Source organism: Scylla paramamosain, chromosome 4, assembly GCF_035594125.1.
Source record: "Scylla paramamosain isolate STU-SP2022 chromosome 4, ASM3559412v1, whole genome shotgun sequence".
Classification (NCBI taxonomy): domain Eukaryota; kingdom Metazoa; phylum Arthropoda; class Malacostraca; order Decapoda; family Portunidae; genus Scylla; species Scylla paramamosain.
In genome coordinates this window covers 1384580-1410143 of record NC_087154.1, presented here as the reverse complement: position 1 = coordinate 1410143, position 25564 = coordinate 1384580, and the positions used below count along the sequence as shown (strand labels likewise).

The 25564-nt window shown below is 40.2% G+C and overlaps 1 protein-coding gene across 1 annotated transcript; it reads left to right on the top strand.

Annotated features, from left to right (window-relative positions):
• The first annotated feature begins 647 nt into the window (after positions 1-647).
• LOC135098243 (cytochrome P450 3A11-like) lies at positions 648-25564 on the top strand. Its single transcript, XM_064000514.1, has 7 exons — positions 648-763; positions 9066-9249; positions 13386-14070; positions 21353-21571; positions 21705-21765; positions 24817-25007; positions 25122-25564. The coding sequence occupies exons 2-7, from the start codon at positions 9070-9072 to the stop codon at positions 25289-25291; spliced, it is 1506 nt and encodes a 501-aa protein (XP_063856584.1). The 5' UTR covers positions 648-763; positions 9066-9069; the 3' UTR covers positions 25292-25564.

The window sequence follows — 25564 nt, the reverse complement described above, 5'->3', positions numbered from 1 at the left end:
CATCACCTGGAACCCATAGATCAGGCAATACACCTCAACTTCAACCCCATTTACGAAAATGACCTTATCAGGCATAACAGTTATCATGTCTCGAGAGGAATTAACACAGAGTGCAGTGTCACGGTGACACTGGTGTCGTAATCTCAAGGCCACGAATGAAGCGTCACCGTGACACAGCTTTCTGTTTCAGTCGCTTTTCCTCTAGCGATGTGTTCTTTTCTCTTCACGATTTCCAAATTAAATTCTAATCTAGATATTTGTTGATTTTCCATATATATATATATATATATATATATATATATATATATATATATATATATATATATATATATATATATATATATATATATATATATATATATATATATATATATATATATATATATATATATTACATTAATTGTGATTTCACACTTTCACCTTTACTTATAGGCTCTAACTGCAGCGATAATTTCCCAAAGGTTCTCTCCATCCTCTAGACACACAGATACGGAAAAGCTATACATAAATTCTTAAGATAACGCTATGAATGTTAAGCGTTGTTATCAATTATGTGTGTGTGTGTGTGTGTGTGTGTGTGTGTGTGTGTGTGTGTGTGTGTGTGTGTGTTGAAGGTTGGAGAGCTCAACAGTCCACTTCCTTTCTAGTGTTCATGTAGCGCCAGTCTCCCGCCAGAGGTTGTTGAGAGGGGAAGTCAGGGTGACAGGGACCGCCAATTGCCCTTCAGCCACAAACAGGAGAAACAAACCCACACTTCTTTGAGGTGAGTTTATTGCCAACAGCTATTGCCGAGAATGTAAATAAGCAAGAGAGAGCGTAACTGGTAACGAAGTTGTATCTCAGAACAATATGAAAAGCCTGCACCTGGACATAATGTCAGTCAATAGTGTCACCAACTTTTCTTCGCTCCGTACGCTTTATTCCCGTGGGTCGCTCTTCGAAGCGAAGGTCCATGCTATCTCTTGAGATAATAATCTCTCAAACAAGTACACTATGTGATTTAATGCAGCTAGGTCATATATATATATATATATAGAGAGAGAGAGAGAGAGAGAGAGAGAGAGAGAGAGAGAGAGAGAGAGAGAGAGAGAGAGAGAGAGAGAGAGAGAGATCTTCGATAGTGAATATATATTTTAGAAAGACATTTCTATGATCTCTAGTCTCACTTCATACATATCACTGTTATTTAAGATCAGTACAATCTAGCACCATCTAGGATCTTTACTTTCCATTGTCGACGCTCCTTCTCAGATTATTCAGGCTTTGTGTCCTCAGACATTTGGTGTCTTACTTAAGCTACATTTAACAGTCTTCAGCAGAAATTATTGCGGTTTTCATTAGGGTTATTACAACGTTATTATGATTCTACTCATAGTTTAACAAGGATTCTGCAATATTTCTACGTCATCAATAGGATAAATCATCTTGAGAACCGCACTGATCATCTCTGTCATCTATGAAAATTGTTCTTTAGAGAATTATAAGCGTTAATGATGCAGATGAAGCTTAACGACACATTCCGTCCTCCGATGTTAAAGTGTATTCCTTCTGTTTGGAAGCTAATCCGAGCCTATGGATTAAGGGATGACAGTAGTTTGTAAGCGGCTTGGTAAATAAAGGAAAAACATGCTTGTCAGCAAAGAGAAGACAATAATGACGTTGATTAGTGTTATGGTACGAGATGTATTCATCAAGAAGAAAATGGAAGGTAGTTACAGGTAGATAGTGATAATCATCTGAGTCGTCATCCGTTTATCAGCAATCCCTGTTTCACGCTGCGAAAGGTTCTGCTGTTTACAAACAAGGAGAGGATGCTTTAGGATGAAATCTGTCTTCACACTGCTTACAACCCAGCGCCCGACAGTAGGATGGTATGGTATTTATATTAAGTTAGCGTTCCTGTTTGTAGGAAGGTCGACGGTACAGGCACTAGTGCTAAGAACATGTTCACTAGAACAAGAAAAAAAAAAAATGTCTTTTACATCATGTACACTAAATTCATCCTAAAACGTCAGTGACTTGTTATGTACCAGCATCACTACGCAGTTATCCACTTACAGCTGTTGAATTTAAAGAGCCAAGGTTTTAAACCTCAAGATGGAGGCGTGACAAAATAGGCTCTTACACTCATGCCATATACGGATGATTTTTGGTTATTCTATGGTGGCCACGGCCTATAAAAAGTTAAGAACTCGTGTGGGCAACACGAAATACGTAGAGAATGTCTGGCAGCTCACCAACAGTCAAGGGTAAATGATCGTGAGTACTCCACGCCAAGAATGTTTGTCTTCCAGTTTGTTTATTTTATTTATAGTGTCTTGCAAGAACATGTTTATGATAAAAAGAAGACGAGATTGCAATATCTAAAGAACTGTCCGGAAAAAAACTGAGGAAGGAAATGGACACAAAATATTTCCCCCACGAAATATTTTTCTATTATCTTGTTACGCATACGCGGCCACGCGGACGGGACTACTGACACGAGTTGCGACTGTCTTGCGAGTAGCTTCCCGTGTTGTTATTGTTTTTTTTCTGATTGAATCAAGAGTTCTACCTCCTGCTATTGCATGTAAGTACTACAATAGAAAGATGGTGTCATGCCATTGCCTGTGACTTAGACTGCAGTAAAACTTAAACACAATTAAGATAAATGAGAGTAGATCACCGTGGAGGCTGGAGACATGGCAGTATGTTACCATAACAAATACTACTATGATTATGGAATCACTTCCACACACCAAACCCTTGAACACACAATACGGCACCAAAGACGTGAGGGTGAGGTCAGGTCCGGGACGTAGTTGAGAGAGATAAGGCAGGATGAGAGGGGTGAGGTGAGGTGTGAGGGTGTAGGGCAAGAGGAGGGAAGAAGTGTCCGGAAGGGGCGGAGGAGGGAGAGGGGAGGAGATGTGTGTGAGTATGTTGGAGGGTCAGGTCATGCTGAGATGGGAGAGGTAAGGTCGAGGCCGAGGCGAGTAGCGACAGTCGACAAAGAGTTGTAATAAATGGCTCTAATTCCGAGTGGGGTCATGTGATTAGTGGGGTGCCACAGGAATTAGTATTAGGGCCATTGTTGTTTTTAATATATATATCAGTGACTCGGATAGTGGAATTAGTAGTGACGTTAGTAAATTTGCGGATGACACAAAGACAGGTAGATTAATTAAGTCAGAATCGGATGCCATCGCCTTGCAGGCAGATTTAGATAGGATGAATGAATGGACGGACAAATGGTAAATGCAGTTTAATATTAACAAATGTAAAGTACTTAGCGTAGGTAGAAGAAACCCACACAGTAGGTACACAATAAACAACGAAACTCTGGTAGGTTCAGAGTACGAAAAAGATTTAGGAGTTAAAGTTAGCTCTAAACTCCGTATAGGAAAGCAGTGCATAGAGGCCAGAAGCAGGGCAAAGAGGGTATTAGGATTCATTTTTAGAGTGCCAGTATTAAAGTTGTATTTGGCGCCGGTCAGACCTCATCTAGACTACGCTGTGCAGTTCTGGTCCCTATATTACAGGAAATGTATATGGAGGAGGCAGTAGGCACCTGCCGAAACGATAATTACTCCCAGTGAGGTCTAAAGCACTGGATCAGGGGGTGCTGTGAACTTATCATTAAACCCAGCTGTGACCTCACTGAACGTTTCCCTTTGTGTCTCATAACACAAGGGGGCAGTCACAGCCTGCCCTCTAAAGACAACTCTTCCTCCACACAAAACTACAAGCACCTAATAACACACACACCCTTCACTCAAAATTTCAAAATTATCATGGCGACTTCTACCAGCCTCGGAGTCCCCATCTGGGGAGGGGACCACAAATGTCCCCAGGTCGGACTGCTCTTCTGACAACGACCCTAAGTGTCTTGACACCCCCCTCAACTTTTTCTTCATTAACTTCTGCAACATTCGTGGTCTAAGATCTAATTTTCAATCTGTAGAACACCACCTCTCCTCTTCTAAACCTAATCTTCTTTTCCTCACTGAAACTCAGGTGTCTGAGAAAACTGACAGTAGCCCCTTTTCTGTTCCCTTCTACTTTATCCTCATTTTCGATCCAAAGCTGGATGTTGCGTTTATGTGCGCAATGACTTAACCTGTTCTCGTGCCCACGCTCTTGAATATTCCGAGTTTTCCACCATCTGGCTACGACTACACAGTCACTCTCAGACTAAATTTATCTGTGCTGTATACCTCTCACCTAACTCCTCTGACTATAAGGAATTCTTTGACTGCTTGACTTCCAAAGTGGAGCACATTCTGACTCTCTTCCCTCTTGCAGAGATCTCCATTCTTGGAGACTTCAATGTTCACCACCAGCTTTGGCTTTCCTCTCCTTTCACTGACTATCCTGGTGAACTAGCCTTCAACTTTGCTATTCTCCACGACCTAAAGCAACTGGTGCACCACCCTACTCGTATTCCTGACCGTCTTGGAGATACGACCAAGATTCTTGACCTTTTCCTGACTTCTAATCCTTCTGCTTATGCTGTCACCCTCTCTTCTCCTTTGGGCTCCTCCGATCACAATCTCATATCTGTATCTTGTCCTATCGCTCCAATCCCTCCTCAGGATCCCCCTAAGTGGAGGTACCTCTGGCGTTTTGCTTCTGCTAGTTGTGGGTATCTGAGGAGGTATTTTGCTGATTTTCCATGGAATGACTACTGCTTCCGTGTCAGAGACCCGTCTTTGTGTGCCGAGCGCATAACAGAGGTGATAGTGTCTGGCATGGAGGCGTACATTCCTCACTCTTTTTCTCGACCTAAACCTTCCAAACCTTGGTTTAAAACAGCTTGTTCTTGTGCTATACAGGATAGAGAGGTAACCCACAAAAGGTACTTCCATCACCAGAATCTCATGCACTTTATATTTCTGCCCGGAACCATACCAAGTCTGTTCTCCAACTAGTCAAAAACTCCTTCATTAACAGAAAGTGTCAAAACCTTTCAAGATCTAACTCCCCTTGTGACTTCTGGCATCTAGCCAAAAATATCTCCGATAACTTTGCTTCTTCTTCTTTTTCTTCTCTATTTCGGCCAGATGGCACCACTGCTATCAGATCTATTTCTAAAACTGAACTCTTCGTTCAAACCTTTGCTAAAAACTCTACCTTGAACGATTCTGGGCATGTTCCTCCCTCTCCTCCACCCTCTGACTACTTCATGCTACCTATCAAAATTCTTCGCAGTGATGTTTTCCATGCCCTCGCTGGCCTAAACCCTCGGAGGACTTTCCTATTGTTTTCTGAAACTGTGCCTCCGTGCTTGCACCTTGCCTAGTCAAACTCTTTCTGCTCTGTCTGTCAACATCTACCTTTCCTTCTTGCTGGAAGTTTGCCTACATTCAGCCTGTTCCTTAAAAGAGTGACCATTCTAATTCCTCAATCTACTGTCTTATTGCTTTTATTTTCTTGCCTATCTAAAGAACTTGATTCTATCCTCAACATGAAGATTCTTAAACATCTATCACTTCACAACTTTCTGTCATGATCGCCTGTATGGGTTCGGTCAAGGCCACTCTACTGGCGATCTTCTGGCTTTCCTTGCTGAGTCTTGGTCATCCTCTTTTAGAGATTTTGGTGAAACTTTAGCTGTTGCCTTGGATATATCAAAAGCTTTTGATAGAGTCTGGCACAAAGCTTTGATTTCCAAACTACTCTCCTAAGGCTTCTATCCTTCTCTCTGTAACTTCATCTCAAGTTTCGTTTCTGACCATTCTATTGCTGCTGTGGTAGATGGTCACTGTTCTTCTCCTAAATCTATTAACAGTGGTGCTCCTCAGGGTTCTGTCCTATCACCCACTCTCTTCTTATTATTCCTCAATGACCTTCTAAACCAAACTTCTTATCCGATCCATTCCTACCCTGATGATACCACCCTGCACTTTTCCATGTCTTTTCATAGACGTCCAACCCTTCAGGAAGTAAACATTTCACACAGGGAAATCACAGAACGCCTGACTTCTGATCTTTCTAAAATTTCTGATTGAGGCAGAGCAAACTTGGTATTGTTCAATGCCTCAAAAACTCAATTCCTCCATCTATCAGTTTGACACAACCTTCCAGACAACCATCTATCCCCTCTTCTTCAATGACACTCAACTGTCCCCCTCCTCTACACTGAACATCCTCTGTCTGTCCTTTACTTGTAATCTGAACTGGAAACTTCACATCTCATCTCTAGCTAAAACAGCTTCTATGAAGTTAGGTGTTCCGAGACGTCTCCGCCACTTTTTCTCACCCCCCCTCCAGTTGCTAACTCTGTACAAGGGCCTTATCCGTCCATGTATGGAGTATGCTTCACATGTCTTGGGGGGGATTCCACTCATACCGCTCTTCTAGAATCAAAAGCTTTTCGTCTCATCAACTCCTCTCCTCTAACTGACCGTCTTCAGCCTCTCTCTCATCGCTGCAATGTTGCATCTCTAGCTGTCTTCTACCGCTATTTTCATATTAACTACTCTTCTGATCTTGCTAACTGCATGCTTCCCCTCCTACCGCGGCCTCGCTGCTCAAGACTTTCTTCTTTCTCTCATCCCTATTCTGTCCACTTTTCTAATGCAAGAGTTAACCAGTACTCTCAATCATTCATCCCTTTCTCTGGTGAATTCTGGAATTTCCTGACTACTTCTGTATTTCCACCATCCTATGACTTGAATTCCTTCAAGAGGGAGGTTTCAAGACACTTATCCTTCAAATTTTGACTACCGATTTGGATCCTTTTCTGGGACTAGCATCTCAGTCGGCTTTTTTTTTTTTATTGTATTTCTGTTGCCCCTGGCCAGTGTCCCTCCTACATAAAAAAAAAGGAAAAATATAGGTCTATTAGAATCAGTACAAAGGAGAATGACGAAAAGGATACAAGGGATGAGGAGTATTCCTTACGAGGTGAGACTGAAGCAGTTAAATTTACATTCTTTAGAGAGACATAGGTTAAGAGGGGACCTGATAGAAATCTTTAAGTGATATAAGGGGGATGTAAGCAAAATTCTTAGGATCAGCAACCAGGACAGAACAAGAAATAAGGGATTCAAGCTTGAAAAATTTAGGTATAAGAAAGAGACAGGAAGAAACTGGTTCTCAAACAGAGTGATAGATGAATGGAACGCAGTCAGTAATCATGTTGTTAGTGCTAAGACATTAGGGAGCTTTAAGAAAAGATTCTATGGATGGGGATGATACATGGAAGTAGGTAGGTATATTTCATACAGGGACTGCCACGTGTAAGCCTGGTGGCTTCTTGCAGCTTCCCTTATTTCTCATGTTCTTATTTTCTTAAGACATACAAATACACCTGTTATTCACGCAACAGTCAGTGCGTACATCGATATGGAAGGTTTCCTGTTCAGTAATAGAAATTAGAAATGGTAAAACACTTATCCAAAAGCTGTTGTGCATTGCAGATTAACAACAAATCACTACATACATCATCCCCATAATAGCAAAAGCTGCACCTTATGGGATTCATCCAAAATGAGCCGTGTTACTGGAAATGCGTTTCAGTACAGAAGGCAAGGACACGTGTAGTTGATGAACATTATATGTGACATGTTTCTAAGAGACATGTATAGATTTGAAGTCAAAGGGAAGTCAGTGTCAACCCTAATGTTCCTTACACTGTTTTCCATTTCAGAGAGCAGATTATGCATTACTTCGACTATGCCCTTAAGACCGTCGTTCTTTGAAATATGAGGGAAACTAAACATTCGAAGCATAAATAATATGCCAATGGGTAAAATTAGTGTTTTCCAGATGTTGTAAAAAGTAAATCTTAAAAATAGAATAATGACATGTTATCATAAATCTGAGAGCACAGGTAAGCCATTACAGGAATCTAACGATACAGAATCATTGCCTACTATGTAATCTTTTCCTAAACATTACTTTGTTACAAGTTCCAAGAAATTAAGCAAAAAAAAAAAATTGTTAAATGCTATCAGATATTATGGTTCGGGACAAATTTAAACAATTTAAATAATACGATGAAGCTGACCTTACAAAACAATGCCACACACTGCATTGCATACAGCAGTGCAAAGCACACCTGACCCCCAAAGTTGTCATGTTCTAGCAGTGCAGGAAAACTGAAAATTGCATGAGTCCGTATTACTGAAGAGGTGTAACATGTGAAAAGAGAAGGAATGTTTTATATCGGGAAAGCTACTTTACCCACCACTTTAGAAGATAATCCTGAAGACAGCAAAGCATCAGAGTTAGAATTATCAGTGGCATTGGATGTCCCCTTAATATATATATATATATATATATATATATATATATATATATATATATATATATATATATATATATATATATATATATATATATATATATATATATATGAAATAATAATAATAATAATAATAACAATGATAATAATGATACAGACGCTCCCTGACTTACGAATATCCAAGTTATAAACAATAATCCCTGCAAGTCCAAATTCTGTTTGTCACTCCACCGCAGGTTCAAATTCGTCACGTGCCTCCCGCACAGTGCCTCTTTCGGCCTCTGCTCACGCCGGACAGCAGCGTAGCTATAGTATTTTTGCTTTAGGTGGCGATACTCGCGATATAGCTTCCATCCACACATTCCTGTGACTGGCAAGTGAGGTAGCGGGAGCGGTCTCTCTCTCTCTCTCTCTCTCTCTCTCTCTCTCTCTCTCTCTCTCTCTCTCTCTCTCTCTCTCTCTCTCTCTGTATATATATATATATATATATATATATATATATATATATATATATATATATATATATATATATATATAAAATGTGTGTGTGTGTGTGTGTTTGTGTGTGTGTGTGTGTGTGTGTGTGTGTGTGTGTGTGTGTGTGTGTGTGTGTGTGTGTGTGTGTATCTCCATTATGATCACCATCTATTATAATAAATTTTTATTATCATCAGCATCACAGTTAATAGCATCACCACCTTTCATTGGCATCATTATTATTCCCATCTTCAACAATATCATGACTAGATTAGATCACAAAACAGGAAATAGAAATTACAGCTAGCCATTATCCTTCTAGTGTGCAGTGTAAGTGAAGGCATGAAAATCATTGCAGCACGATGGGCATCGAGGTGTGGCTACTGATAGCAACAGTGGTGCTGCTGGTAGTGGCATACTTCACGCGGCGACGAACCTACTGGTCCTCGAGAGGTGTGCCCTCCCCGCCTGCCACGCCCATCATTGGTCACTTCCATAAGGGAATATTTGTCTCCAAAAGGTTATGGGAGTTCTTTGATGAGGTAAAAGTTTTAGTCTTTATTTCCATTATAGCTCTTATTTTAGGCAGAATAGACAGTAGATACCTGCTGTTGACTGTTGTGGATGAAACACTCCCAGGGAAGTATGTACTCGTACATACAAATAAGGAGCAGCACAGAGGAGGCAGTGTTCTGCCGGGCTATGATTAGCAAGAAAAGAAAGAGAATATTTATTCAAAGTCAGTCTGCAATTTAATAGACCTGCATGACAAATCCATCTTCTTAGTCCTTGGTTTTGGTTGGTATGTGAAGGCAAAGAATAAGTCAGATGTAAGCAACACGTGCTGCTAAACTATTCCGTCGAATTCTACGTTTTGATGCCAGGTTGATTGGAGTGATCATACCTTACGCTTTTAATCATTATTTTATATTTTTATGATGCTTGAAAAGGAATGGAAAAAATGCATTTATTCTGGATATTATTCATTTCAAGCAATATATGACTTTAAGTACATTTCAAAATTATTCTTACCATTGCAAATACATTCCATATCAAAGATGGTTTATTTGTGAAACCAGGAATTCCCCCAAGCTTCACCTTATTTTTCTCACTGAGATTTGTATGCCTGGGACTAAAAGCCAGGATTGTTATGATTTCAATTATCTGGTTTGAATTATAATCAGTAACTGGCTGGCATGAAAAGCAAAGTGAATGAGGCTCCAGCTCCTCAGCAGGCACAAACCTGATTCACTCAAAAAATAGAAAAAAATAAATAAATAAAAAATAAAGTGTGACATTTTTATGAGCTGAGTGGCCTAGTGAAAACAAAGGACAACCCTTATAACACCTTACACAAGGTGAGGGAACAGTGGAAACTGGTACAAAAGTCAAACACAAATTTAGAAATTCAATCTCCAGAACAGGCATAAAAAAAAAAAAAAATCAAGAGGCGGGGCATGTACTATGCAGAGGACAGAGATAAACTGAAGGTATCCCGATGAATGGAGCCGAGTAGAGTATCCTTGCGTATGCGCACTGTGAACTATCTGTCTGGATACGAAGGAGCGATCATAGAAACGATCCCAAGAGAGAGGTGGGGAATTAGGCATATGTACTAATCACATATGGGTAGTTAATTTAGATTTAAAATGAGATAAGAAATTGGTTTTCTAATAGAGTGGCAGATAGCTGAGAGATGGTCCGTTGTTAGTGCTGAGCCATTACAGAGATTTAAAAGAAAAACTGGATAAATTTTTCCATAAGAATGATAGGCGGAAGTAGATACTCGTATGTTTCATACAGGGAATGTCTCGTGGAAGCCTTCTGGTTTCATGAGCTTGTAGCTTCCTTTACAGTCTTATCTCCTTAGATTTACTTGAGTTTAATAACAAAGTTCAATTTCTTCACCTTCCAGACAACTATCCCTTCTTTAATGTTCAATGACACACATTTATTCCCTCCATTATGTTGACCCTACTAGGGCTGGCCTATTCTAAAAACTTAAAATTTATTGCTAAAGCAACTTTCATGAATATAAGTGTCTTCTCTGCCAATATTTTCCTCCTCAGATGCTGACTCTATACTCGGGAAATATTCATCTTTGTATGGAGTATTGTTCTCATATTATATAGGAACTCCATTCATGCAACCTCACTAAGAAGAATGGAATCAAAAGTTTTTTTGTTTTTTTTTAGCTCATCATCTCCCTTTCTTTAGCCCTCTTCAATATCTTGCATTCTGCTACAGTGCTGAGTTTCCTGCTATCTTCTAGCATTATTTCTATTGTTACTGGCCTTTTAACCTTGCTAATTGTATGCCTCCTCATTTTGCAGCTTCACTGCACAAAATTTTGCATTCACATTCTCACTTTCATCTTGTTTTCCTCATTCACGCAAAAGTTGATTAGTGTGACCCTGCGCAAAGATCTGATGTGTCAATACTCCTGTGTACTAATATGTGGAGATTCTGTTTACTCCTCTATATATCAGAAACTAAACATTGTAGCAAAATTCCATATACATTATTGGAAAAAAAAACAACATAGGACTGGCTTGTTGTTATATGCATGCCATGTTGCCCATAGTTTGGTCTACTTTATATTGAGGTACTTTTAGTCAAACTTGAATATCTGATCCTTTATTTTTAATTTATTTAATTCATTTATTTATCTATCATATTTTATTTTGTCCATGTCACAGAGATCAAGGACCATCCCTGTGATGATCCCTATGACATGGATCAATATTAAAGTGAAGACTGTAGAGTGCTGTTTGAACATGAAAGAGTGGCAAATTCAAGTATGACTTGAATTTGCAGCATCACAGTAACAACACAGCACTGAAGGAGTAAAGTTTCACAGATTCACTGATTTATAATAGGTTTTGAAAGCTTCAAGATTATAATTCAGAAGTGTCAAATGGGAGATATCACGAATGATAGAGTCGTGAGGTTTCGCCGGCTGGTTTAATTCAAAAGTTGGTCAACATCGTCTCGCTGTACAGAATAGTCGTCTCAGAACACTATGTTATGATGTATCTATTGATTTCCCGTGTTTTTACTCCAGCTAATATAATTTTGTTGTTATTTTGCCATGGTATTTGTTGATATTTACTTTAGCTTATACGAGTGACATGAGTAAAATACAATCGCCTTGGTGTACCTAGCTCTCTCTCATTTTATATAACAAATATATCTTACACACATTTTACTTATCCGCTGCAGAGATTAATGGTTCTTATAGAAAGTGCAGAGCAAATTTTGCTCAATTTTTTTTTTTTTTTTTTTTTTTTTTTTTTTTTTTTTGAGCAAAAGGAAAATATGCTGCCGAGGTTGCTGTAGTGCTTTTAATGCCATGTTCCTCAACTGTGTCTTGCTATATCCAGTACATGATATGTCTTTTGACTTCAAAAAAGCTTCTCAAGGTGAGCACTGCCTATCTGGTTACTTCGTTAGATGTCTCCATGACCCTGAATAACTTCTATGTTCGCCAAGGCCGAGGATCAGTTTTCTTTATTATTGTTTTGGTGGCAAGAGACAATCTCAGTATCAGACTTTGATTTCTGGATTTAAGAAAATAAACTATTTTAGGGGGCATCATATATTCATGTCTTCTGGAAGTCTACTAGAAGAGAAATAATCATACTAACTTTGAGTTTCAATGATTAAGGAACAAAATAATTTTTGTCCCATACATACAGACAGTATAAAAGACGCATGTGTATTTCCTTAATTCCACCATTAAAGCGTTTTTATCGTAGATACATATTTAAAAATACTTCAGTTATCTTACTATTTCGGTAGATGATGATATATATATATATATATATATATATATATATATATATATATATATATATATATATATATATATATATATATATATATATATATATATATATATATATATATATATATATATATATATATATAGATAGATAGATAGATAGATAGATAGATAGATAGATAGATAGATACATAGATACATAGATAGATAGATAGATAGATAGATAGATATAGATATCCATTAGACCAACTTTTGTGTGAAATATGATATCCTGTGAATCTGGCAGCCGCAACTTGAGTTCGTGAGTTCTCTCATTGGTTCTTGTTCAGGACTCGAGGCAATTCATTCCGATTACTCTCTATACATTGCTCTGGCTTATTGTTGAGTAAAGTCTTAGAATAAGAGAAGAAATTACTTAATTCAGCTCTCTTTTTTTCCTTTTACAAGTAACCTCCGTAACTGTCTGATTATGTTCCCTACTCTTTTGTGTTTCTAACCATCCTCCTTCATATAGAAAAATAAAATGAATTCAGTTTGGGAAATTTAAGCAACATTCCGCATATTGATCCTTGCCTCACATTATAGTTCTTATTTTTATATATAAAGTTATATAGATATGACAGCTATAACTGTCGTGGACATAATTATTATGTAACTAGCATTACTATGTGTGTTGAAGATAGGTTGTGTGTTGTAATACAGGCGATTGGTATTGCATGTGGGTGATTGAATGTACATATAAAGTGACTAAGATAAAATTATTAGTATTGACTATGAATGTATAAAATACTCATGGTATTATTTATACTGGCAAGATAGGGCAAATGATACAAGTTAAATTTGCTTCAGTGTGATTACAGTGCTGCATTTTGCTGATTTTTTTTTTTTTTTCAGAATTATACCAAGTTTTACAATTCTATGATGTTTGGCCTCTATGAATTCAATACACCTGCTTTGGTTACATGGGACACCGAGATAATGAGACATGTTTTCATTAAGGATTCTGACCATTTCATTGACCGAAGAGATGTCAATATGAGGACTGGCCAAAAGAGAGATGAAGTGATGTCAGAAATGTTGTCTATCAAAAAAGGTGCCGAGTGGAAGAGTCTGCGGTCCATCATGACACCTACTTTCACTTCAGGCAAAATCAAAAGCATGTTTCCTTTGGTGTGCGACAAGGCCGATGCTCTCGTCAAGTTCTCAAAGAAACAAGCAGCAGGTGGCTCCTGTGTAGACATGAAGGAAAACTTTGGGGCATACACTTTGGACACAATTGCTTCCTGTGCCTTTGGCATTGAATGTAACTCTCTGGAGGATAGTAATGGTGAATTTACAGCCAAGGTCAAAGTGTTCTTTAAAGGAGGCCTTGGCACATTGTTTAAAGGCATATTTTTTTACTGGATGCCAAGACTTTTCAAATTACTTAACTTATCTTTAAATCCTCCGGAGGTGGACTTCTTTATCGATGTTGTAGAGCAGGCTATAGTATCCAGAAAGGCGGGCATGAAGCGTGGAGACTTTCTGGACCTACTAATAGAGGCAAGAGACCAACCTGACAATCCTAACAGTAACCACGGTAAGCCACAATCATAAAGCAGTCATTACTGGCAACATGGCAGTAAGAATGCATGTATGTTCTTAAAGTAGCCCATCAATAAAGGCATTTCCAGAGCAGGAACTGAGAAAAGTTCCCATTGAAATAGCTTTTTGATATAATTATCAATCATTAATGTTATTATTATTGTTATTATTATTATTGTTATTATTATTATTATTATTATTATTATTATTATTATTATTATTATTATTATTATGATTATTATGATTATTATTATCATTATTATTATTATTATTATTATTATTATTATTATTGTTAATATAATGATACAAACCTAATGGTAATGATGATGATGATAATAATAATAATCATATCCATATCTAATTCAAGGGAGACTTAGGTTTGCATCAGGGTTGTGCAATAGTAAAGGAAGGGAATGTGACGATTTTAGGCAGGGGCCTGAATTGGATTAGTGGGGAGGAAAGGGTATGGGATCTAGTTAGCTGCTATTTGCTGATGATAAACCTCTGGCAGCTGACTCAGAGGGGAAGTTGAAAAGACTGGTGATTATTGGGCGTTTTTGTGGAAAGAGGAAGCTGAAAGTGAATGTTGATAAAACTAAAGTAATTACATGCTTAAGAGAGATAGGTGGTGAAAAGATTGATGTAAGATTGAATGGAAAACAACTGAAAGAGGTGAACTGTTTTATGTACAGTCAGATCGCCGCTGACGTGGGGGTTCAGTTTCGTTAGCGGCTTGCATTAGACGCAATTCGCATTAGTTTCAAAGAAAATAATGGCAATAAATGATCATGTTACCGACCTTGGTTAAGACAGACCACATGAAAATTAAAGTATTTCAAGACTTTCTATAACATTAATTTTTTTATGTATATAACTAAAGGTAACAAATACATAAGAGTTCATAAAATATCAAAAGATTAATGAATAAAAACTAGAGCAGCATAACGGCGGCGGCACGTTTAGTACTATCCCTGCAGGTGGGGAGGTGGCAGCGGCGGTACGCTTGGTACTATCCCTGCAGACAGGGGGCTGGCAGCGGCGGTACGCTTGGTACTATCCCTGCAGACAGGAGCCTGGCAGCGGCGGTACGCTTGGTACTATCCCTGCAGACAGGGGGCTGGCAGCGGCGGCATGCTTGGTACTATCCCTGCAGACAGGGGGCTGGCAGCGGCGGCATGCTTGGTACTATCCCTGCAGACAGGGGGCTGGCAGCGGCGGCATGCTTGGTACTATCCCTGCAGACAGGGGGCTGGCAGCGGCGGCATGCTTGGTACTATCCCTGCAGACAGGGGGCTGGCAGCGGCGGCATGCTTGGTACTATCCCTGCAGACAGGGGGCTGGCAGCGGCGGCATGCTTGGTACTATCCCTGCAGACAGGGGGCTGGCAGCGGCGGCATGCTTGGTACTATCCCTGCAGACAGGGGGCTGGCAGCGGCGGCATGCTTGGTACTATCACTGCTGGTGGTGGGACTGGCAGCGGCGGCACGCTTGGTACTATCACTGCTGGTGGTGAGGGTGGCAGCGGCGGCACGCTTGGTACTATCCCTGCAGACAGGGGGCTGGCAGCGGCGGCACGCTTGGTACTATCACTGCTGGTGGTGGGACTGGCAGCGGCGGCACGCTTGGTACTATCCCTGCAGACAGGGGGCTGGCAGCGGCGGCACGCTTGGTACTATCACTGCTGGTGGTGGGACTGGCAGCGGCGGCACGCTTGGTACTATCACTGCTGGTGGTGGGACTGGCAGCGGCGGCACGCTTGGTACTATCCCTGCAGACAGGGGGCTGGCAGCGGCGGCACGCTTGGTACTATCACTGCTGGTGGTGGGACTGGCAGCGGCGACACGCTTGGTACTATCCCTGCAGACAGGGGGCTGGCAGCGGCGGCACGCTTGGTACTATCACTGCTGGTGGTGGGACTGGCAGCGGCGGCACGCTTGGTACTATCACTGCTGGTGGTGAGGGTGGCAGCGGCGGCATGCTTGGTACTATCCCTGCAGACAGGGGGCTGGCAGCGGCGGCACGCTTGGTACTATCACTGCTGGTGGTGGGACTGGCAGCGGCGGCACGCTTGGTACTATCACTGCTGGTGGTGAGGGTGGCAGCGGTGGCACGCTTGGTACTATCACTGCTGGTGGTGAGGGTGGCAGCGGTGGCACGCTTGGTACTATCCCTGCAGACAGGGGGCTGGCAGCGGCGGCACGCTTGGTACTATCACTGCTGGTGGTGAGGGTGGCAGCGGTGGCACGCTTGGTACTATCACTGCTGGTGGTGAGGGTGGCAGCGGCGGCACGCTTGGTACTATCACTGCTAGTGGTGAGGGTGGCAGCGGTGGCACGCTTTGTACTATCACTGCTGGTGGTGAGGGTGGCAGCGGCGGCACGCTTGGTACTATCACTGCTGGTGGTGGGGCTGGCAGTGGCGGCATGCTTGGTACTATCACTGCTGGTGGTGGGGGTGGCAACGGCGGCACGCTCGTTACAATTGCTGTTGTTGGTAGTGGTCGCATCGGTGGTGGAGACCCACACTCTACCTCTTGTTATGAACTTCTCAGCGGCTTGATGCGGTTCATTCCCTCGTTAAGATTTTGAACCTCTACGTTAGGGTGCGACTTGGAGGGTGAGGGTGATGTGATGGTGGTAATAATGGTGATGAGAGTGGTAAAGGAGCTGCTTGGTGCTGGAACGCGATGACTTAAGGCAGGTTCACACTTAGCAATTCGCTGCTGAATAATTGCCAGCCGCCGCAAGCGGCGTTGGCCCTCCTGCTGGACTTTGGTGCCTGGCGGCTGCAATTGCCAGCCGTGCCAACAAGACTGACAAGTTGGTTTTGTCCAGCCGCCCGCTGCTTTGTTTACATCATGTCTTCGGGAAGAGAGTTGTGGAAGACGTAGTGTCCGGAGGCAGAAAAGTTAATGCTGGAGCTAGTGAGGGACCAACGTCATCTCTGGGACCCGAGACACGCTCTCTCTCTCTCTCTCTCTCTCTCTCCTATCCCCCAAGTGCGCCGTGTAATTTTCATGGATAACATGAGAACGTAAGAACATAAGAAATAAGGGAAGCTGCAAGAAACAACCAGGCTTACACGTGGCAGTCCTTGTATGAAATATACCTACCTATTTCCATCTATTATCCCCATCCATAAACCCGTCTAATCTTCTCTTAAAGATCCCTAATGTTCTAGCACTAACAACATGATTACTGAGTCCGTTCCACTCATCTACTACTCTATTTGAGAACTAATTTCTTCCTATCTCCTTCTTAAACCTAAATTTTTCAAGATTGAAGCCATTATTTCTTGTTCTATCCTGGTAGCTGATCCTAAGAATTTTGCTTACATCCCCCTTGTTATAACCCTTATACCACTTAAAGACTTCTATCAGGTCCTATGAACCTACGTCTCTCTAAAGAATGTAAATTTAACAGCTTCAGTCTCGCCTCGTGAGGAATACTCCTCATCCCCTGTATCATTTTAGTCATTCTCCTCTGTACTGATTCTAATAGACCTATATCTTTCCTGTAATGTGGGGACCAGAACTGCACAGCGTAGTCTAGATGAGGTCTGACCAGCGCCAAGTATAACTTTAATATTACTTCGGGCCTTCTACTTTTAACACTCCTAAAAATTAAACTTAATACCCGATTTGCCCTGTTTCTGGCCTCTATGCATTGTTTTCCTAGACAGAGCTCAGAGCTAACTATAACTCCTAAACCTTTCTCGTACCCTGTACCTACCAGAGTTTCGTTGTTTAATGTGTACCTACTATGTGGGTTTCCTTTACCTACGCTAAGTACTTTGCATTTGTTGATATTAAACTGCATTTGCCATCTGTCCGTCCATTCATTCATCCTATTTAAATCTGCCTGCAAGGCGATAGCATCCGATTCTGACCTAATTAATCTACCTATCTTTGTGTCATCCGCAAATTTACTAACATCACTGCTAATTCCACTATCCAAGTCATTGATATATATATATATATATATATATATATATATATATATATATATATATATATATATATATATATATATATATATATATATATATATATATATATATATATATATATTAAAAACAACAATGGCCCTAATACTGATCCCTGTGGCATCCCACTAATTACATGACCCTACTCGAATTTCGAGCCGTTTATTACAACTCTTTGTCGCCTGTCGCTTAGCCATAACCCTATCCAGCCTAACACCCTCCAATCTATCCCGTGTGCCCTAACCTTTCTCAGGAGCCTTTCATGGGGTACCTTGTCAAATGCTTTTACTAAAGTCCAGATATAAGATGTCATAACTATCACCATTATCTACTGCCTCGTACACTTTACTGTAAAAACTTAACAAGTTTGTCAGGCAAGACTTCCCTTTCGTGAAGCCGTGCTGTGACTGATTTATCAAGTTATGTTTGTCTAAATGTTCCCTAATGTTTCTCGCTATTATTGACTCCAATAATTTACCCACAACTGAAGTTAAGCTGACAGATCTATAATTAACGCTAAAATTTTATCTCCTTTCTTAAAGATGGGTACTACATTAGCCTGCCTCCTCATTACTGGTACCTCACCTGACTCGAGTGATTTCCTAAAGACAAAAACTAACGGCTCACTAATAACCTCTTTGCATTCCTTAAGTACTCTGGGATATATTTCATTTGGTACCGGTGTCTTGAATTTTTTTTTAGCCTATCTCCTGTTCCATTATCTCCTTAGTTATGGAAATATCTGTCAGCTTCTCATTTTCATCTGCTCTAAACATCTGTTCACTATTCGGCATATCCTGCATGTTTTCCTGGGTGAAGACAGTTAAAAAATACTCATTCAGAATTTTACTAAACTCCTCCCCAGAACTAACCTGCTCCTCATCTGCTGCCTTTAATGGACCTATAGTATCCTTATTCTTCGTCCTGTATACCTGATAAAATCCTTTGAAGTCCGTCTTCGCCTAGCTGGCTACCTTTAATTCATAATTGCCCTTAGCTCTCCTCGTTAACCTCCTGACTGCTCTAACTAATTCATTATATTGTGGCGTTAAAATTTCTTCACCTGACCTTAATCTCTTATATATACTTCTCTTCTAACCTAGCAGTCATCCATTTAGGGTCATTTTTCTGTGATCTTATTGCCCTATACGGAATATTTGCTAACTGACCTGTATGCAGTTTATCTACGAAATATTTATACAGCTCATCTACATTTACTTCACCTAATCCCTTCCATCCTCTCCACTCCCTCATCTACTCGCCTCGACCTCACCTCTCCCATTTCAGCATGACCTGACCCTCCAACATACTCACACCTTTCTCCCTCTCTCTCCTTCGCCCCTTCCGGACACATCGTCCCTCCTCTTGTCCTACACCCTCACACCGCACCTCACCTCTCTCATCCTGCCTTATTTCTCTCAACTCCGTCCCGGACCTGATCTCACCCTGCATCCGTTGCCAATCGACTCCTCGGAGGTACCTTTTTAATTCATCAAAATCTGCTTTCATAAAATCAAATATTTTACCAGTGTTTTTGCTTCTAAAAGTTTCTTCCAATTTTAAATTGTACCTAATTTCCCAATGGTCACTGTTAACTAGCTGTCCTCCAACCTCTAGCTGCATGACTGCTTCCTCCCTGTTAGTAAGAATTAAATGTAGAATATTATTCCCCCTTGTGGGTTCTACGATTACTTGTTTTTTAAAAATTATCGTGAATTACCTTAAGAAATTCCTCTGCTTCCTTGTTACCCACCATCAGACTCCAGTCGATATCTGACTGTACCTACCTGTTCTGTTTATTTCCTGCCACATTGAGGTGTTAATTTCCTTTGTACTGGTCGGTGGCCTGTACACTACTCCCAGTACTACTGACTGTGGTCCTTTCTTAATATCTACCCATATCGAATCTGTTTTGCTATCTGTCTTGATTCTACTGTTAATACAACACTGTAATGTGTCCCTAACGTATAACGCGACGCCTCCTCCTCTCCTGTTTTCCCTATCTTTATAGAACAATGTATAACCATCTATCTTAACCTCTGGATTAAATACATTTCCTGACATATCTAACCAAATTTCTGTTAAAGCAATGATATCAAAGTTCCCTACACACGCTAATCCTCTAAGCAAGTCTATTTTATTCAAAATATTTCTACAATTTGTGTAGTAAACACTTAAGCTATCTTTCACCTTCCCTGAGCTAGTTACTTTTCTATATTTAACTAATTTGTCCTTCGTTTTGACCTCACAACCTCACCCCTCCACAACTTGACCTGAACACACACACACACACACACACACACAGTGTAGTGTAGTAGTTAGCACACTCGTCTGAACCAAGAAGGCCCGGGTTCCACTCCCGGGCGCGGCAAAGCAAATGTGCGAGCCTCTTAATGTGTACCCGTGCTCACCTAGCAGCAAGTAGGTACGGGATGTAACCCGAGGCGTTGTGGCCTCGCTGTCCCGGTGTGTGACGTGTGGTCTCTCCTACTCAAAGATCGGTCAGTATGAGCTCTGAGCTCTTTCCGTTAGGGAACGGCTAGCTGAGTGACCAGCAGACAATCATAGATGAATGACTTGTATGTATGTACATATTAAAACCTAAGCATTCATTACTCTTCGTTCCTTCTTCCCTCCTTAATGTGCGTACAGTATTGCATTTATAAGAAAGACGCATAGTTCTTGCCTTTCACACACATTGTGACATTTATATTTCCGTGTAATAAAGTTCTATGTTTGTGGTGAAGAACAACACAGTGATTCTCTCTCTCTCTGCCCCCTCACTCACCTATTTCTGCGGTGTACTCTCTCTCTCTCTCTCTCTCTCTGCCCCCTCACTCACCTACTTCTCCTGCGGTGTATTTCACCACCCTCTAGTGCATTCTGCATCATAATATTCCTGTTGGTTTTTGTATCTAGTTTTGATAATTTTATTCGTAGTGATACTGTGGTGTTTTATGACTGTATTAAGGAAATGTGATTGAATTACCAAGGTGCTGTCAAATCACTCATTTCCCACTGCCCTCTGACCAGCATCTCTTGGATTCTATCAACCATTCAGCAGCTATCTTCAACCAGTCACCAGCCACTGTGTAGCTATGCCCTCCCTGTCACCCCTGCAGGGGTAAGCTCCTCCACTTTATATGAGACAGACACTACTACTACTACTACTACTACTGCTGCTGCTGCTGCTGCTGCTATTATTATTATTATTATTATTATTATTATTATTATTATTATTATTATTATTATTATTATTATTATCACCATTTTTATTATTTTATTTACTACAGTCATGACTGACCTCGCTATGGTGTCCCAAAGTGTGCTTTTCATCATTGCTGGATATGACACCACTGCCTCCTTGCTGGCCAATTCTTCCTTCCTGCTAGCTAAGAACAAAGTCCACCAACAGCGCCTCCGAAATGAGTTGCAGCAGATGATTGCAGAGCATGGCAAAATCACCTACCAGGGAATCATGGAGGCCAAATTTCTTGATGCCTGCCTCCAAGGTGACAACATCATTCATCAACTGAGGCGTTAAATACTGTCAATGCATACCATAAAGAAAGCAGTATTATAACCGATGCAGTGTCATAATTTAGCTGATACCTTGACATTAACAACTCTTCCTCCTTTTTACAGAATCACTCCGACTGTATCCTCCAGCTACAATGATAGAGCGTCTTTGCACAAAAAGTTATAGGTAAGTGACCTGCATCATGAGCTACAGGTAAATAACATGTATTTAGAATTATAGGTGGATAACCTACACTAAAAGATATAAGTAGGTTGTTAATAAGACATCACATATTTTTTTTATTTGTTAACTTAATAGTTTTCATAAATATCAATATAAAATTAAAGCAATGACCAAATATTTGTTATTAACTAATCTTATCAGACTCATTTGTTTACTTTCAGTCATATACTTTCACTCCAAAATTATAATTAATTCCATTTGAGGAGGGAGAAGGAAAAGAATAAAATTACTGGCTACTTAAGAAGCAAAATGAATAATAGCATGGAGGCACTGACAATGGGTCTGTGAGGGGTGGTCCAGCTCACACCATCATCTAATTAGTAAAGGTTTTTAAAACTAAGCTCTTATCAGTTCAAAATGTAAAGATTAAGTAAATACAATTGTGCGCAGCTGTAGGAACATTTCTATATGCCAGTAGGTACATATCGTAATGAGCCTTGCGGTCTGAGGCAGCGCTAATTGAAAATGCTAGACAAAGTGGAGTGGAATGTGGAGAGGCAAATGCCAGAAAGATAAAGTCATCCCATGTATTGCTTAATTCAAGGTGGAAACATGAATTACACACGAACAATGGGGCCAAGAAGGCCTCAGTTAAGACACTAAACTCACACCTCTCCATGTAGCCCTTACCTCAATCTAAACCAGTGATTCTCAAACTGTGTGCCGCGGAGCAGAAGTGCGCCTCGACTATCCTCCAAGTGCGCCGTGTAATTTTCATGGATAACATAAGAACATAAGAACATAAGAAATAAGGGAAGCTGCAAGAAGCGACCAGGCTTACACATGGCAGTTCCTGTATGAAATATACCTACCTACCTATTTCCATCTATTATCCCCATCCATAAACCCGTCTAATCTTCTCTTAAAGCTCCCTAATGTTCTAGCACTAACAACATGATTACTGAGTCCGTTCCACTCATCTACCACTCTATTTGAGAACCAATTTCTTCCTATCTCCTTCCTAAACCTAAATTTTTCAAGACTGAACCCGTTATTTCTTGTTCTACCCTGGTTGTTGATCCTAAGAATTTTGCTTTCATCCCCCTTGTTATAACCCTTATACCACTTAAAGACTTCTATCAGGTCCCCTCCTAAAGAATGTAAATTTAACAGCTTCAGTCTCGCCTCGTAAGGAATACTGCTCATCCCCTGTATCTTGTTAGTCATTCTCCTCTGTGCTGATTCTAATAGACCTATATCTTTCCTGTAATGTGAGGACCAGAACTGCACAGCGTAGTCTAGATTAGGTCTGACCAGCGCCAAGTATAACTTTAATATTACTTCCGACCTTCTACTTTTAACACTCCTAAAAATAAATCCTAGTACCCTACTTGCCCTGTTTCTGGCCTCTATGCATTGTTTTCCTAGACAGAGTTCAGAGCTAACTATAACTCCTAAATCTTTCTCGTACCCTGTACCTACCAGAGTTTCGTTGTTTAATGTGTATCTACGGTGTGGCTTTCCTCTACCTACGCTAAGTACTTTGCATTTGTTGATATCAAATTGCATTTGCCATCTGTCCATCCATTCATTCATTCTATCTAAATCTGCCTGCAAGGCGATAGCATCCGATTCTGATCTAATTAATCTACCCATCTTTGTGTCATCTGCAAATTTACTAAGATCACTACTGATTCCACTATCCAAGTCATTGATATATATTAGAAATAACAATGGCCCTAATACTGATCCTTGTGGCACCCCAATAATTACATGACCCCACTTGGATTTCGAGCCGTTTATTACAACTCTTTGTCGCCTGTCGCTAAGCCATGGTCCTATCCAGCCTAACACCTTCCCATCTATCCCGTGTGCCCTAACCTTTCTCAGGAGCCATACACTATACTGACTGTAGAGTTAGTGCACCGTCAAAGTTAAAGATATATATCATGAGTGCTCCACTAAGCAATAAAGTCTGAGAACCTCTGATCTAGACTCTAGAGGGTACAGTAAGTGGAGAACAAATGACCAGCCTGGTCATGTGTAAGTAATGCCTGGTGGTGACGATGATGATTCAAGCTTCACGATTGTCTTTTCGGATGGGATAAACAGAATTTCTAAAGGAAAAGATGTTAAACAACATTATTGACTGGTGGTGGTTATTATGTGATGAGCAGCGATCATTACATTATTATAGACAATTTCAAGCAAGAAATACAAACGGCATACAAACGGGAGATGTGAAAATGATGTAGATGCATATATATCTATGATCCCGTTTAATTTTTAGGGTAGTTATGCGCTCACTGAAGTAAAAAAAAAAAAAAAAAACCTGACTTGATTAACATAAAATAAAATAATTATATTGAAACATTTTTCATCATGATTTTTCAACCCTGATCACAAGTTTTTTTTTTATTGGTTCAATGCATGTCATAAACAGGGAAATAAGCAGAAACAGTATCAACCATTATTCATTTGAATCTAATATCAAATATTATTAATTTTAATTTCTTATGTTATCATCTGCAGGCTGGCCACCAAACCTAACCTAACCATATAGCTGGAGAACAGCAAACACTTCAGCGTAATCTGTACTATACAAAAAAACATGATGACAGTATGTAATCAGACTAGGATAACAGTGTCTTAAAGAGATTAATATATTATATATATATATATATATATATATATATATATATATATATATATATATATATATATATATATATATATATATATATATATATATATATATATATATATATATATATATATATATATATATATATATATATATATATATATATATATATTACATAAACAGACAAATAAGCAAAGTGGCAACAATTAGACAAGACGAACAGAAAGACAGGAAAAGAAAAATGTCGCTGACGATGCTGTCAGGTTCTTATGAGAGGGATCTAGCAGACAAGGGAAAAAGCTCTGGTCATTATGTTCCACCCACGTCCTCACATCACACAATACTGATGAACAAGCAATGCAAAATAATAGGTGCGTGTGCAAGAGTTAATGCGTTATGTGTTTACCCAGGCTACCTGGCACCGACCTGATTATGAAGCCAGGAAACCTCGTGCAGTTTCCCACATGGAGCATCCACCACGATCCCAACAACTGGCCAGACCCTGAGGCGTTCATTCCAGACCGCTTCATGCCTGAGAACAAAGGCAACATCAAACCCTTCACACACTTGCCCTTTGGGATGGGTCCTAGAAATTGCATAGGTAATTATCCTTCAAGAGTAACTAACCTGATAGAGTACATAATATATGTTTGGATTAAATAACTTCTAGTTTTGTGGGATACTGAGAAGTAATACCTCCCTCTGGTGCTTACAGCTATGCGATTTGCACTGATGGAGGCCAAGGTAGCCCTGTCCAAGCTGCTGCTGGAGGTGGAGTTGGAGGTTGCACCAGGCCATGAGGAGATGGTTCTGGAGACAGTAAATGGCTTGTTGCGTCCCAAGGAAGGTGTAATGCTGCTGTTGAAGCCAATCAAGGAAGAATGAATTAAGAATGCCTCAACTTTCAGACCAGATTTTCATCGTTCCCCTCTGCTATGGTTCCACCATCCATAGTGATTCATGTGACTGTAGCAAATATTCATTTTCAGATACCATTTCCACCATTCAATTTTTCTTCCAGAATTGAATTATTCAAAATAATCATGCATGCAATGCAAGTTTGTAAAAATATTAATATTTGGAGATGTTATCACAGAGAATGATAGATAGAATATTATTAAAATGGTGGTCGGCTGGAATAAAGAAGTTAATCATCAA

Excerpts from the sequence above, each read along its gene's own strand:
- LOC135098243 (XM_064000514.1), top strand. The coding sequence starts at position 9,070 with ATGGGCATCGAGGTGTGGCTACTGATAGCAACAGTGGTGCTGCTGGTA. Across the intron at positions 14,071-21,352 it reads CAATCCTAACAGTAACCACG|TCATGACTGACCTCGCTATG; the intron begins GTAAGCCACAAT and ends TATTTACTACAG. Across the intron at positions 25,008-25,121 it reads GGGTCCTAGAAATTGCATAG|CTATGCGATTTGCACTGATG; the intron begins GTAATTATCCTT and ends TGGTGCTTACAG.